Here is a 16,792-nt window from a genome sequence, read left to right as displayed (position 1 = left end):
TTTTTTTTTTTTTCTGGCTCCTTTTCATAGTTCGTCTTGCTGCAAGCAGCACAAATACAGTAAATCTAAAACAGAGATACAGCAGCAACTCTAGGAGTGTTAGTGATAGATGCCAACTCCTGACAGCAGAAATTAACAGAAAAGGCCCCTTCTATCACATCATTCTCATTGGTTGATGTATGTTTTGGAAAAGAGATTGTGGCTAACTTCCAGGACCTCTCTTGAGTCATATCGAAGTTAAATGTGACCACAGTTTAAACTCTCTCTCCCTTATTCTTTTCTTAATCATACCATTGTGGCATGGCAGTGAGCGATGCCACATGGCTCTGATAAAACAGTTATGGTCCTTAGCACAATCGGAACAGCATAGCTTTTCATGCATTCACAATGTTTTCCATGTCGGCTAAATCAAAACCAGACAGCCAAAAACCAGTTTCCAGGAAAAATGAAACCGGCGCAAAAGGTTGTTTGTGAGAAATGCAGAATTAGCACCAAAAAATTAAGAGGCCTCTAAGATATATGTCTTAGAGTCACATAGGATGGTAATGAAACCTCTCAAGACAAAACAATGCTTTTGAGAAAATTAAAAATTTTTTTTTTTTTTTTTTTTTTTTTTTTTGCTAATGGAGAAAAGGTTTCATAAACCACAAGCTGTGTTTTAAATAACCTTTAATAAAATCTGTGTAATTCAGTTTATTTATAAATCACTTCACATGTTATCTCAAAGGATTGAAGATGAACAGCTCCAATTGATTTAAATACATATATAATCAAATCAGTCCAAATAATTTCACAAAGACATTTCATTTCATTTCGGTCGTCGATGTAATAGCATGCAGGCAAATTCAATTTATTATGAAAATTACTAATATCTTCACACAAGCTAAATGTCTCTCATCTTCTCTGTGAGAATGGAAATCTTAAATTCAATCCAGAGTTTACCAGGGAACTAACTTACTATTTTTTTGTAATTCATGTGTAATGCATACATTTTAGTAATGAGAGTCTTTAAAAAAGACTCTCATTACAAAGTCTAAGTCTATTTCCTTAGACTTTGTAAGAAGCCGTTGAACTTTTAATTTCACCAGGTGGGGCTACTAAATCTTGCTCTAAATGTTTTGTTTAAATCCTGTAATTTACGGTTTCTGGTATTTATCAGAGATTATCCAGTTGAGATTGTAAAATGTTCACAAATTACATTTGTGAACATGTAATTTGTTCACAAATGTAATGCCTGCCTTTGACAAGACAAAGGCAGGAAAATGATTAAAACTCCTGAATCGTCATGAGGACACTGGTTTCACTCACATAAGCACTTTGAGGGTGGCAGTTAAGGGGTTAAAACTACACTAATATAAACAGACTGTGATGCTCTGGAATGCATTTGGAGAGATACTGGGATAAATAGTGTGATTTTTGTAGCTAAACTCTCTCTGTGTGCTACAATTGATTGTAAATCTGAGAGGAACATTTAGTTTATTACGCTGCATCTAAAGTTGTGTAATGAAGTGGCTCAAAACTGAAAAACCAACCCAACTCTTTCAAAGAATCAGTTGAGAACTGGCTATTGAACCAGCTCTCGTTAAGAACTGGAAGTACTTTATTAGAAAAATGCTGCCGAAAATAATTTTAATGTGATTATGGCTTCTCCAGTGTTTTTTCAACTGGATGTTGATGGCAACTGCAGTCCAATGCTAATCATAGTTTTTTTTTTTTTTCTAATATTGTAAGATCTCACATTAGAATCCCTATTTTCACATTTTCTAAACTTCTTTGCAAACATGAATTGTCAGAGCACAGAAAAGAGACATCACGTTATTACCAAAATCTAAATGATTTTACTTTCTTTAAGAAGGTGTTCTGTTCCTTTATGCTTTAAACAGCATTAAAATAATTTATTTTGTAATATTATCTCTCTTGTGCTTCAGGTTGAAAAAAAAAGGTTTTTTTTTTCTATTTCCCATTTGTTGTGCTGCATTTCTCTGCATAAATTGCTAAGCAGCATGACCAAAACAAAGACAAAATGACAAGACAAAGGCAGGAAAATATATAAATACCTGAAGTAAACAGAATAACAGCAGTGACGATTGAAGTCTTTTCCAAAAACCGCAACACTAAACAGAGTCAGACGGGAAAAGCCTAGAGCTGTATTTTGGGAATTTGGGCGTGTTGGAATGTTATAATGTGATAATTCTCTTTGAGGACTTGGAGGTCATGGAATGAGATGGCGTTAAACCACGTAGAGCTATTTAAACCGTGCTGGTCTGCTTTTGGAAAATACATGTGGTACTTTTTGGCTCCCTCACTCCTTCCTTTTTGCCATGGAGCCCGCATTATGCTGTCAAATCTTTGGGTTAAACTGGCCATGTCTATCAAAACACTGTGACGGCACATTCTGTTTTCACATCCTAAGCCCTGCAAAAAGAAACGTACATAGACAACGCAACTAGCAGAAAAAAAAGAACATTTACTCTATTAAACAGAATGTTTCACAGTGAATTAAGTAACTCCTGGGTCCTTCTACCTAACATTAAGGACTTCTTGGTGGCTACGTCAGCAGGTACAAATGTTCCCAGAAGTCACTTAGATTTTGCTTGGATGAGGTATTTGGTTTGATTTTCAAGCATGAAGATCTCTCTTTTTCTGCCTGTAATGTAAAACAGACGGCATTGCAGGAAGCCTTGGCCAGCTCCTGGGTCCCATGAGTATCTGCACACAGGGTAAACGGTTCTTCAAGGGAATTGACAGTGACAGGTCCAGGAAAGTCTTCAAGTGGATCTTTTCAGTTCAGTTTTTTCCTCTCCAGACACTAACCTGTTTTACTCCACAGCACACAGGGGTTCATTTAAAGTTTTCACTGTAGGAAAGCCATTCAAATCATCGATCGACTGTGACTAGTTTCAGGGCCGTGACTGTGCATTATGTTATTTGTAATTGTGTTTTTTTTTCCCTTTTCTTTTCTTGTTTTTCTTTTGTCTTTTTCAAAACAAACCTGACAGAAGAGAAGGCCTTTTGCTCTGTTATTTTTCCTTCCTGAAATGCACCCAGTGAAGTATGTTGCCACGTTCATCTCTGGTCTTGAGAGTTATGGGTTCCCCGAAGCTCTCAAACATAACAAACAGCATGCAATATAGCTCTTTGTGAATGTGCCTTCAGTGGGTTCACTGAATCATTTTACTGAACAAATGTTTCCTCAGAGGAAACTCAAAGAATATGGTTGTCACCAGGGGAAGGGAAAATAACCAAACAAATTGCTGGGGAAGAAAGTTTATTACCCCTCCCACTCTCTGCTAGGTTTTAGACTTGTAAGAGCTATTACAGTGCCTTACAAAGGTATACATACTCCTCAAACTCCTTTGTATTTCATCACATTGTAACCTGAACTTTGTCTGGGTCATTCTACAGAAACAGTGATTTGATCCAAGCCATTTCATTGGTGCTCGCTGTATGTCTAGAATTGCTGTTCTGCTGGAAGGTCAAGCACCACCAGAGTCTCACGTTTTTTGAAACCTGTAACAGTTTTTGTCCAGGATTGTGCTTCGTTTAGCTTCCGTCTATTAAATGACAAATTCTGGTGAGCTTCTCTATTCCTGCTGAAGAAAAGCATCCCCACACAATTACACTGACACCACTATGTTTCACCATGGTCCATGAAGTGTTATTTTCCTGTCACAAATAAATTTCACACAGGCCAAAAACAGATTTTGTTCTCATCTGATCAGAGGACTATTAATCCAAGTCTTTTCTGAGTACCTTACATAACTTTTCCAATTTCCAAGTTTCTCCTCCTTAATGTTTAGATTAGCTAATCTTTACTTTGTTTTTGTCCACTATATAAAGCTTCAAGAAAATACATTTTTGTGGTGGAGGGTGGGAAAGGGTTGATAATTTTAAATTCCCCGAGGTGTGAATAATTTTAGATTTGTTTTCATTCAAGCAAGAAGTTTGTTTCAGGTATGAAATGAGACACACATCTCTCAAATAACAATGAGACATAAAGTATCAGTTCTAAAATAATATACAATTGTCATTCAAAATTTTCTAGAAATAGCATACAAACATGTTAAATGGTGTTAAATAAAAAAAAAACCTACATTGGCTTCTATGTAGACATTATATTGGCCAACTTATGTGATGGTTTGTGTTTGTTGATGAGCTCCAAATCATTGAGGTTGAGGACAGCCTCCTTGTCATAGCCCTAATATTTTTAGCTCTCTCCACATTTTATCCATAACATTTAGCTGGAACATCTTAAAAAATTAATATTACTTCAAGTCAGAAATCACTTGTCAGTAAAATTAAAATGATTGTTTTAATCCTAAATCTGCCAGAGGTAAAAAATAATAATAATAATAATAATTTGGGCTTAATTGTAATGAGGTCAAATGTGGAAAGGGTCAAGGGTTTCAAATTTGTCTGCATGACACTGTATCCATAAAGACCCAGATTAACACAGGTTCTGAATAAAAATATCCACTCTTCAGTGTCTCATTCCTATGTGTGGACAAATACATGGACTTGGGAGTATTTGATCCGGTTCCTTATCACACAAAATCTCCTATTTGTTATTTGCAACACTTGAAATGCTTTTGCTGTGTGCGTTTTAGTGACAACATATCCCAAAATGTCAAAACAACTGTTCATAATTGTTTGGACGTGTTTATTTTATGCAGGAGTGTTTGTGTGAGACATTTCCAAGGAGACACAAGTACATTCACTTAGCTCCGTGTATTTGTCTCTCAGCATCTGAGTGAGCTGGAAATGCCTCCTTGTGAATATTTCCATGTAACTAACTTCATGCTCTTAAACTTCTTTGTCTGGAGTTTAGATGAGCACTTTGAGCTCTGTTCAGAGTAGTTCATTCTCAGAGTTCGTGCAAAGGTTATAAGCTGGGAAAACAACAGCAATTAAAGGGAGTGACTCACACTGTCCACATAAATCATCCTCGCTGTACACACCATAGACACTCTGTAAAACTTTAAAGCACAATTAATTGTAAGTAACAGTGCCAATATTGATTTATCGCCTCCTTCAGAGCTTTGACGCTTGGAGTGCATGACCTGAGTGTTGTGTTACTCGTTTGAACAAAAATACTATGCGCTATTCATGATTTTGGCTATACAGTATATTAAAAACAAACACGTGAATGCTTTTATGAGACACTGCAGTTGCACCGCTTGCGTAGATAGATTTTACTTCCCTCCTTCTGGCATCTGGCACAAAGAAGGACCGCCTCTGCGGTGTAGTTGTTGTTTGCTGCTCTATTGTGTTTAGCTGTGCAGTTTAAGGCCTATCAAAATGCAGGCCAGTGCTGCAGTGGACGCGCCTCCCTTGTCCGTTTTGGCATGATATTTCTATAAACCATGATAAATCATGTCATCAATCACTCGACTGTATTCTAATTCTATATGATGCAAGTCACCATAAAGTGTTATGACTCTGATAATACCTGCAATTGGCAACATCTTTAAAACAATCTCTCCTGGAAAACCCTTGATCTGCAGTAATTTCTGAATTGTATAAGTTCCCTTTAAGCAGATCTGTTTACACGTTAGCCAGTATGTTTTATGATCTGCTGGACTTAAGTTTGATTGTTCCTGTGGTTTTGAGTATTTACGTTTTTGTTATAACCTGAACCATCAAAACGTATATATAGAAAACATAAATGCAACAATTAGTGCTACCTGTATAAAAACAATCTAATATTGATATTTACTGTTGGAGGGCTTTCCAAAAGGTTTTACATTTAACAATCTAAATCTTATGTCCTAAATATTCATAATAATAATTCAAATCTACATACCTATAGAAAGCAAATGGGAAATTAGCTATTTTAAGACATTTCTCCCCAGACCTTCCTTGGGAGACCATGTGAGAAATTCTGCTTGCATAACTAGCTTAAATTGGATTATTTAAGAAATTAAAATTAAACCATCATTTAGTGTGAAAGAACAAATCTCAATTGACAAAGTTCTATTTAGCTAACAAAAAGCATAAACTTACTGCCCCCCTTATTGAGGAACACCTCACTAGTGCTTGGTTTACATTTTTTAAGCATAGATTAAACAAACCTTCTTCTGATAATTCAAACATACATTTTTGCCATTCAAAACCTCAGAAACGGCTTGGTGTGGTTTCTTAAAGACTTCAGCTAGTATATTTGGCAAAAAAGAAAATCCATATTTTCTCATAATCTGCAAAAATAGTAATTGTTTTTATTTCTCCATTTTTGCTCAAGTGGTGTGTTCCTGCTTCTGCTGTGGCACATCACAAATATTCCCTACACCATTGTAACACCATCACAACCATTTGTGATTGGATTTGTGAGTGAACGGGTGAAAGTGGCTCTAAAGTACTTTGAGTGGTCAATATAAGTGCTGTTAATTCATTCAATTTACTATTTATTATAACAGCCTATTTTTTTCAAGGTCAAACATACTTCTATACTGACATGGTACTCTTCATACTTGTTAATGAGTAGTTATTCTACTAGTGTTGCTTTCATCCAGTCTGCCTATTTTTCTCTGTCCTCTGACATTATCAATGCATTTCCAGTCACACAACTTCTGCTAACTGATTTTTTTTTTTTTTCCTTTTCTTATCATTCTCTATAAGCCATAGAGATGATTGTGTGTAAAAATCCCAGTAGCTCAACATTTTCTAAAGGACTTTAGAAAGCATGTCGAATGGAAGTCTAGATTGCAACACAAATTGTATAAAACAAATCTGGCAACCAACAACTTAAAACTACTGAACACCCTTACCCAATTCAGAGTAACAGTGATTTAATTTTCTTAAGTTCAAGGTTTCAGACAAGACTTAGCAAACAGAAAGGAAGCAATAAACATCAGGGTCTCCAAGGCCAAAACAAAAAATATTCCCATTTGACTGCAAATACAAACTGTTCTTATCTAAAAAAAAAAAAAAAAAAAGAATGGGCTAAGGGTTTTAGCTCCCTGGCTGGCCACAAAACAGGAAAGAACTAGCTGAAAGAAAATGGTTGTGAACCCCTTGCAGCAAACTTCCCATTTATAAATGCATTAAAGTACCGCTATTTGATAGGCCATTTGTGTTTAAAAGCAATTGAATAAGTGCTCCTAATAAAATAGTCAGGCATTGAAGTTATTTCACTGAATTTAAGCTTAAAGTTACAATAATTGGTATTGAAACTATCAGTTGTGGATTTCAAGTAATCAGACCTTTTTGTGTAGAGTATCATATTTTTTCCCCAAAGTTTCAAAACCACTTTTTTTTTTTTTACTCCAAAACTCCTATTGAGTTTTTCTTTCAAATTTTGCAAGAGAAATAAAAATTAGTAACTGAAAATGGTTGCTTATAAGCAGACCTCCTTAAAAACTTGGTATTCTGTTTCTTGTTATCAGCCCATACCTGTACATAAGCGTTATGTATCGAACGTTACATCACTTGACAGACATCTCAAACATGTAATAAAACAAAGCAATATGCAGCCTGCCTTCTCAGATTATAATTTCAGCAACCACATAGTGGTATCGTGTCCCAGGACATCAGTCTATTAATCCAATCAGCGCTAATCCTCCCCATTTGCTCTCTTGGTGACAGAAAGATGCTGTGTCCTAATGAGAGACAGCTGGCTTAGTCTTTTCCATGCCTAAAACAAAATGACTCCACTGGGTTTTACCACAAAGCTGCAATAACTTTAAATCTCTCAAAAAAAAAGTTATTTCTGCGCCTGTTTCTTTTAGTTGATGTTGACTGTAAACATTAATCACTGTTTCAGTACTTTGGATCTGACTTTGAAGGGGGCGTTGCTCTAAATTGCATTCAGATTTTTATCAGATAATTTAAGTAAACTCATTGCTGTTTACGGCATGCAGATGTTGTTGTGCTATTTAAAAAGTTAATGAAGTCGAGCGCTTGATTTTATGAAAGACGAAGTGGGATACGATCCACACAGGGACTGAACCGAAGTTACTATTCATATATAGAAGTTGCACTTTTTTTTTTTCTTTCTTTGAGTTGCCGAAACATGATGCAATGGACTTTTAGGTCCCTCGGTGTGTTTTCTTCTCTGAAGTTTTAATCCATTATGCTAGCAGTGGGGGCTGACGGTGTCTTCTTTCAGCAGCAGCGACTTTCATGCAGTAAAGGACAGAACGAGAGCAAAAAGTCCCTACCGCTGAAGTTTGTGCTTACATAGGCTGCCTTTGTGGGTTTTTTAGAACTTGTCAGACATGTCAAACACAAGCTCGAAAAAAAGTATATTGTTTCCAGTCACTTGGATTCCTTTCCTCCTGACATCTGCCACTCCGGCAAGATGATAAATCCTTGCCTCATTAAGCGTGGGTGTGCGATTACAGACTGACAACACATTAATCACTGGGCTGGGTGGCAGCAGCCCTGCACTAGCTACAAGCATTGTTAACCAAACTTTTTCTAATGTGTCACTCTCCTCGCTGACAGCCCATAATCAATCATTCTGATTGGCAGGGCTGATAGATTACACTATTTATACTTTGTGTAATGAAAGCTAGCGTTTCCACCTACTGTCATTGCCGAGACGATGATAGGCTGCATCGTCCAGATGAATAGCTACATGTTACAAAAAAAGAGAGAGAGAGAAGAAGAAGAAAGGGTGGGCAGGCAGCGGCGGAGCATTATGAACTTTAAAACAGACGTCGGGTTCCACGGTGGGTGGTAGCTGTTAGGGGGTAGTCTGTGTGAGTGCGTATTGTTTGCCCCATGCAGCGTAGCTTAAAGGCAGTCTTCATGCCGTCACAGCGCTATTGTCATGTTCGTCTCCGTCAGTGGCAGGCGGCGCTCTCGCAGGTAAAACTGTTCTTTGTCTGTGTGGGATTTGGTTTCCCACTGACCCCGTTGGCGAGGGGAGCTTTTTGTTGTCAGAGCCGGCCTTCTGACAGAACGAGAATGATTTACACATGTGTAGCAACAAAATGACAGGCCACTACGCTCTGTATATGTGTACTTGTTGAGGTGCACAGGTCAGCAGGATAATAGATTTCCCTGCTTACTTACAAGGAGGTACAGAACTATCTTACATTGCTGCACAAGCCCTCCAGCAAATTTCTTTTTCTTGTTCCGTGGAAGCTGGATGAAATGACATACTGCTGGTAGCCTTCAAACATAATAAGGTTATGTTTCTTTTTGTTCGTTTTCAGATGTATGTCTTTGTCTGGCGTGAGGAAATTGAATATGAGCTCTTCGTCGAGAAGGTGCCAAACGTTTGGAGAGAAGCCGGTGGAAAAGAAAGAAACAGTCCTTCATATTTTTGACAAGGAGTAAATCTAAGACCTTTTCATGAGACTGCTGCTGTCAGGAAATTAGTTAACTAGACCATATTATGGAGAGCCAGGTAATTTACCCTCAGAGATGCAATCGCAAATAACTAGCAGGAGGCCGCATCCCTGACCTGACATTGCTTTGTGTATAATGCAAAATCTGGTGACATGCTCAATGGGTTCTGTCAGCTGCAGGATTGAATTCTCTGCCTACTGCGTCTCAGTTTGGAGCATGCTGGTCAATTATTTCTGAGGCTGTCAGTGCATAGGGAGACGCTGTTATTTAGTATGTGTTAACTCGGCATCATTAAGACACTCAGCTGACAGAGAGTAGCACACCTGAGTGTTATTTATTTTGATTCCCTCCGACAGGGGTAACCTTCAAACACGTTGACCTCCTCCTATTTTGCGTTTTGTGAAATCGCGCTCGGTCCATTAGAAACGGGAGCTGTCGAAGCAATAGAGACACAAATGGCTGCGAGTTGTCTTATCTCACGCAGGGGACAGCAAGAGGAGTTTCGATTTGTGGGGACAGATCGCTCTGATCATATGGTGGTTGTTGAGTGCCTGTCCAGATGCTGCTGTCCCCACAAAGTCTTTAAAGTACATGCTGAAATGTCATATTATCATGGATTTCAAAAATGGTTGCTCTGGTTTTGTTACAGGTAAAATATTCCTGAGCAGAAAATTTTAAATGTTTCTGGAATCAACTAGAACTAAAGATTGTAGATGCTGATTTAGGGGCTAAAGAAGTTATGTTTGAGCACTGACTACAATGTATTGTCACATTTGCTTGAAATGTGACAATGACAATGTGACAAATGTGAAGATTTATGTTAGTTTATTAAATAGGCATTGTCCCTTCACATATAGTTGATCCTGGAGGTGGACAAAATTCACGGGTTGTCCGGTGTTTTTTCTTTCAAATTCCTCATGTTTTTGAAAATTTCTGTTGCTCTGATCTGTTGTTCACCTTTTCCTACCACATGTCTTCCTTCCACTCAATTTTCTGGAATGGAATGAACTTGCATGGCACTTTTCCAGTCATTTTGACCACTCAATGTGCTTTCACTAGTGTCATCCCTAGTCTTCCATATTATTGTGTAACATATTGATGTAGGAGACCATTTAAAGGCTCAGGAAACATCTCCAGGTGTTTTGAGTTAACATGAGTTTCCAATAATGACCTTTTCCACAGTATTCTAATTTTTGAAACTAAATTTTGTTTTTTCACAATCTGCAACCCACAATCATCAAAATGACTAGAAACAAAGATGTGAAATATATCACATTATGTGTGATGATTCTATATAATACATGAATTTTACTTTGTGAAATGTGACAAGAAATATTGTACTTTTACTCAATCTGTTTTTAATATGTATCTGTATAAAGTACAACTGCAATGACTTTATGTTTTAATACATTCTAATAAATTAAACAGTGTCTGAAATTGATGACATTGAGGTAATTGAATATTTTTTTAAGTAGCTAAAACCAATATTTTGGTACAACACAGCTTAATATGACAAGATTATAAGCACTTGATCCCAAGTTGACTTTAGTGTAAAAAGTGCTTTGAGTGGTCATCATGATTGTTCTCTGACTTAACTCATGGCTTTCAAACAAAACAATGAAACAAAATGCCCTCACATAATGTTGAAACCTCAGAAGGAACTCAGGCCTATCCTCTATTTAGCTGGAGTGGTCTGACCATAAAGGAAGTCCAGATCTTATTTTTCTAGTACTTTAATTGTTTACACCAGGTAAAACCTTATTGTTTTAACTAACCTACCACTGTGGTGTTATCCGCAAACTTAGTGATTTGTTTCCTCTCATATTTGGATACATAGTTCTGTGTTAGCAGAGTAAATAAAAAGTGGGCTCTGAACACGGCCTTGAGGAACTTCAGCTTAGCATAATCGGTTTTCAGGTGCTTTTCCCGACACAAACCAACCGGATCTGAACTCCACGGTAAATTTACTTTTTTCAGTTTTAAAACAACCCTTTGGTAAAACAAGACATCAATGGACAGTGCCCTCCTACATCTCATGGTGCATCCACCACCTGCTGGCTCTGATTGTGAATGGAAAACCTGATAGAGAAAACCCTCAGGTTGGCTTCTGTGGTGCAGGATGACATGATTAGGAGGTGACAGGCTCTGTAACAACATCTCTACATTTATCTTTCTCTACTCCCTCTCTATCTCTCACTCTGTGTGTCTCTCTCCTTGTCTGCCTCTCTCCTCTCAACAAGTCAGACTACTCTATAATTAATGTCCCTGAGGGCTATCTGCAGGTCATGCAAGGGGTGCGCTGTTAAGACAGGTAGTCTTGACACCTCTGTGTCAAGACTACCTGTAGCAACTTTGTAGCTTATGCCTGTGTGTGGGTAGACAGCTGAGATGGAAGAGAAGAGACCAATGATGAGAGCTTGAGCATGTTTAGGTTGGAGGCTAAGATGGGACAAATACTGTAGGTTGAAGGAAACCAGCCCTTTTTGTGACCTTTTCACCTGCGATAAAAAAAAAAGTCATGCGTTCACAGGATTACAGTAAATGCTTCAGACTTTAGGAATAAATTTTCAAGTACATTGTGCATTGTACATTAAGTGTTTTACCATCATTACAGATTTATTCTTTTTTTTTGTCACATCTACATGCTAAGAAATGGTAACAAATAATAATATCATTCAGCCATGAGCTGATTAAATACAAAACTTTTCTTTTTTTTTTTTTTTCAAAATATTTCAAATATGTGTAGAGTAACTGGCCCCAGAGCATAACATTTATTTAGTTGTCAATCAAGTGTTTGTGATAACTGCTAGTCTTCTGCATAGATGTTGAGGAAATTTATTCACTCGTGTTTGTGGTTAAAGGTGATTCCAAAACATTTCTGTCAGGTTAAGTCTGGACTTTAGGTGATCCAGTAGCTTGCCGTCACCAGCGTGCAAATTTGCCCTTTGAAATCTCAAGATATAACGTGCGTTATAAATAAAATAAATTATTTTCATTATTAATAATTACACCCTGTCATTTACCTGCAATCATGTTCAAATAGCAACCCATCATTGTCTTCTGCAAAGAGGATTTCCCGTGTTTGTTTGCTTTTTTTTTTTTACCTTTGGCTTTTGAATAGGTCTAAAAAAAATATATATAAAAAATGATAAATCATTTTTTATATTCATCAACAAGTCTAGTGGAAGAAATGACCGGAGGTAATTAGTTTAAAACAGAAGAGGAGAGAGAGAGACTTGCTTATTCAGCAGTGGAAATATGTGAAAGAGGATGGGCTGCCCAGAGGTCAGCATGAGGCCAGATGGGTCAAGTGACACTTAAACAGCATTTTTCTTTTATTTGTTGGCGTGGTGAGGCAAGCTGCGAAGGACTGGAATTAGGTTACAGCATACCAGTGGTTAGTATGATGACGGATCGTCCTTGATTTTATTCCTTTGTATTCTCTATCAACAGGATTTGTTAGTGTTCTCTGATAAAACCTTTGAGTAGGTCTACGTTTATAATTTCTGTTTGATAATCCTAATTATTAAGCAGTACATTAAGTTCAGTTAATTATACAAAATTAGTTCAACAACATTTCTAGCTATGGAAACCTAGCAGATTGCATCGGTCTTAAGCCTTGCAGCACTTAACACCTTCATGGCCCTGACAACTTTCCACTGGACTTGCATGCTATGCTTCTTTTATTCAGATGAAGGATAGACACACTGAATCTGGCATAATTTTACTAAATGTCTGCTCACTTACAGGGAACGTCTGTTGGCAAACCTCTTCGAGGGTAATGCGAGAAGGTAGCTTACCTGCAGCAGCTCTGGCTTTCATCACACCTGTGCTAAAAAGACGAGCGAGGAACTGCATGTCCGTGCCGTATTTCCCCCTCCCTGTATAGAAATATTGAAACAGTTGTGGATCAGATGGACTCACATCCTGTCAGACTCCTCAGATTTCAGGACAACTGAGTGCTTTTTTTGTCAGCTGAATTCCAGACATCTTCTTCCTTTCTCTATAGAAGGGCTTTCAAAGATAATGTGTCTCAGGACTTTTTCTTCTCTCAAAACAGTAGCGTCATTGAAACAGAGATGGCTAACTTATTCTAATAGTGTATGGTGCATAATTCATGAGATGTCAGTCAGATCGGAATATTGAAGCCCCTGTTAAAAAAAAAAAAAAAGAGGTGTGCGATGTTGGTGCTCCGTTCATGATGTCTCGGCTCATCTTTACAGCTTGTCTCATAGTGCCCTCTGTCATAGATGTCAGTCTTCCTTGACACCTGTCTGCCCTCTCCTCTTGTCTGACTGTCCCAGCTTCCTCTCTGTGGGGTGGAACCATTTGCTTTTGGAAGTTGGTTTATAGAGGGATGGAATATGCCGCTGCTCCAGGCCACATCTAGTCTTTCAGCCCATCACACGAAACATGACAGCCCTCCCCGCTCTTTGGTGGTGAGATGTGCTGTTTCTCCTGTCCCCGTGGGGAGTCAGAATTTTTTGCTTTGCTCTCTCCTTCTTGAACTTCTCTTCAAGACAGCAGATCAATATTGTGAGAGCGTGCAAATGCTGCCTGTTCTGGGCCGTCCTTTCACAAATGTGTAATTTTGCACTGATGTGGTTTGAGATTATGTACTGAAACAGTTGAAAAGCAATGAATGTTTCAGTGAGTGTATTCTTTTTTTTTTTTTACACAGATAATGAGTCCTCGAATGGGAATTGAGCATTGCGTGCAACAAAAACAAGATTTATCTTTTAAGAAATGGACAAACTGCTGTGTAACGTAGTTTTGTGGAATCCCTTACTATTCATTAAAAAAATAAAATAAAATAGCTCTCAGTGAGTAATCCCAGAGTAATGTGCTTTGTTTGGACAGTACAATCTATAATTATAGGAATTAAGTTAGGATCTAACTCAAATCCTCAAAAATAAGACTCTGATTTGCCTGAAAATGAGAACGATATGAAATCAGGCGCTGACGGCTTGTAGCGTGTAATTATGTTGATTTGCTGACACGAGATATAATTATGTTGCTTACTTTAGCTATGTTAGGTTAAACACACATCTGTTGTCATTTGCTGTATAATATCCATGAATTAAACTGGATTTCAGTGCCCTGGAAAAGAATAATTTATATTTAATTGTATCATGGCAACACTCAAAACCGTAGGTGCTCAACATGTCAAGTATGCAAGTGTAGCTAGGCTTCATGGAAAACCGTTGATACCTGCAGACTTTCTGGGTGGTCTGCCACTAGATATTCAAGGCCTGTGGTACTCCACCCAGCAGGCTGGCTCCTAGTTTGACCATTTTCATATTTCATGGTTATTGTAATTCTAGCTCATTCAGCTTTTGTCTTGCATTAAGATTTTCCATTCCTGTACAGTCAAATTCATTAGAATATGGGTTTCAATACTGAAACAGTTTCATTAGGACCTTATTTCTGTAATAAAATGTTGTTGAACTTTTCCATAAAATCCTGATTTATTAAATGTATTTTTATGGGTCCATCTTTTGGAATATCATGAAAAGTTTGTTTGTTTCTTTTTTTTTTAATTCAAAAGAAAACCAAACAAAAATCATAATGCGGATTTAGTTCACACATTATATTTCAAAAACTCCTACTGAAAATGTTTCCATGTCCTACGAGACCAAGTCACCCTGTTCTCGTCTGCATTGATGAGTCTGGCATCTCTCGTCTTTCTATTGATTTTATCTCGCAGATTCTGTATTGTGTTTATATGAGGAGAGTTGGCAAATCAAGCACAGTGATACCAGTTTAGCAAATGTAAGAAATGTAATGGTTGTACCTCATGTCTTTTGTACTTCCGTGTGTGTGTGTGTGGGTGTGTGTGTATGTTGCCTCTCATAGAATCTGACTCATGACCTGTTTAAAACATTTGTAGAAGCCTTTAAAATCTGGTTCTTTTACATAATGTGTTTGTATCGATGTTCTGTTTTCTTTCTGTCTTTCCTTCAAAGAACTGTAAATAATTTTGGATTGTTCAGTGTATGAAAGGTTTGGTATAAATGAACTAGCCTTGATTTAATTCTAGCCTCCATCCTGGTCTTGTGAATTTTTACTAAACTTTTTAGTGGACTACAGTTTTCCCTGTTGCTTTTGTACCTTACTCTACCAGACTTTTTTCCTTCCACTCAATTTCACAACATAGTGCTCGGATACAGCGATTTGTTATCATCCAGCCGCTCTGTATAATGACTCTGTCTAAAGTATGTGTTTCTTTCTGAACAAAATTTCTGGGCTAAATGTAAACTTTCTGATAATATTCAATATTCAATAATTAATTGAGTCTTACCTGTGTAGCGATACCTCAGATTTCCCTGTGGTACAACAGTGGAACCTTAAGCTCGCATTTACACAGGAGCTGTTTTTTGTCAGGCCAATGTGTGCGGGCTGCATTTGTTTCATTCCATTTCTTTGTTTCTTACAGCATAGAGTTAATACTGCATCAGCTGTTTACACAACCGCTCGCGTAGCGCGTACACAGGTACGTTAGTCAGGCAAGTGCAAAAGCTCAATTGCACAGAAACAAACACTCATTTTTGCACACAAAAAACACTCACACACCTAAAGAGGGGGCTGTGCCTCCGGGGGCCACGTCAGTTACCTGCTGACACACAGGCTAGTGATTGATGAGACGCCGGGGGCGCTGGAGTAGACTTTGTCAGCTGCTCATAATTTATACATCTTATCTCCATCAGAAGAAAAGACAGAGTGCCACGTTGTGTATATGAAGATGAAAACACTGGGCTTGTTTAGGCGGCGGTGACAGGGTAGCTGCTAGCTGTTAGCTGTGGCTCAGAGTGAAAACTCAGATTACTATCTGTTGGTTTTCTCCCCAGATTTCTTTGTGGCTACAGACTTCACTCCGTACCTGACTGTCAGTCATTTTCACTCACTTTCATTGTCTTTCTTTTTTTTCCTTTCCCTCGCACTTTGTGTTTCTCTTCTCTGTCTCAATCTTTTGTGTCTCCATTTCTCCTCTTTGACCCCTTCTTTTTGTTGTCTCTCGTCTCTGTCCATCGTCTGCCACATTCTCAAACTAGACAGGCCAATCTTCTGCTGAAAGCCTCTATTCCACACATAGGTCAGAGGTCACAGCAGTGGGACAGCTTGAGTTATTCAATACAGTGATTCTTGAGAATAGGGACAAAATGGGTTTTAATTTTCCCATATTTTTTTTTAATTATTTCTCAACCTTATGTATGCAAATATGACAAATAATGTTTAGAAAATATGAAGATGCTAAGGTACAGGCTCCCAGTTGCGAATTTTTTTAAAAAAATTACATTTTTAATCGACCTGACCCAAAACTTTGTCATCACCATCTGACTAAAATAAATCTAAAATGATTTTTAAAATACCCCATTAGTGATATGTTTACTCAATTTACAGACAAATGTTTCTCAAGAAATAAAATAAATATTATTTAAAACAAAAAACAAGAAAAAGTCCATCTGATGGAGTTGACAGTGCATGATGGAGTTGACAG

At 37.6% G+C, this 16,792-nt stretch overlaps 1 protein-coding gene across 2 annotated transcripts in view; it reads left to right on the top strand.

The window, feature by feature from the left end:
* Window positions 1-16,792, top strand: part of lrmda (leucine rich melanocyte differentiation associated) — a 109,169-nt gene that overhangs the window by 27,200 nt on the left and 65,177 nt on the right. Inside the window, exon 5 of one of the 2 annotated variants that reach the window (XM_015027856.1) lies at window positions 9,159-9,315. The exons of the other annotated variant lie outside the window; for it this stretch is intronic. Within the exon in view, the coding sequence (XP_014883342.1) occupies window positions 9,159-9,272 (114 nt within the window). The 3' untranslated portion in view covers window positions 9,273-9,315. Of the gene's footprint in view, window positions 1-9,158; window positions 9,316-16,792 lie in introns of those variants that run through there. 2 annotated transcript variants of the gene reach the window in all.

Source organism: Poecilia latipinna, unplaced genomic scaffold (assembly GCF_001443285.1).
Source record: "Poecilia latipinna isolate Pla-1442-1.1 unplaced genomic scaffold, P_latipinna-1.0 Scaffold107, whole genome shotgun sequence".
Classification (NCBI taxonomy): domain Eukaryota; kingdom Metazoa; phylum Chordata; class Actinopteri; order Cyprinodontiformes; family Poeciliidae; genus Poecilia; species Poecilia latipinna.
This window is presented reverse-complemented; position numbering and strand designations above follow the sequence as displayed.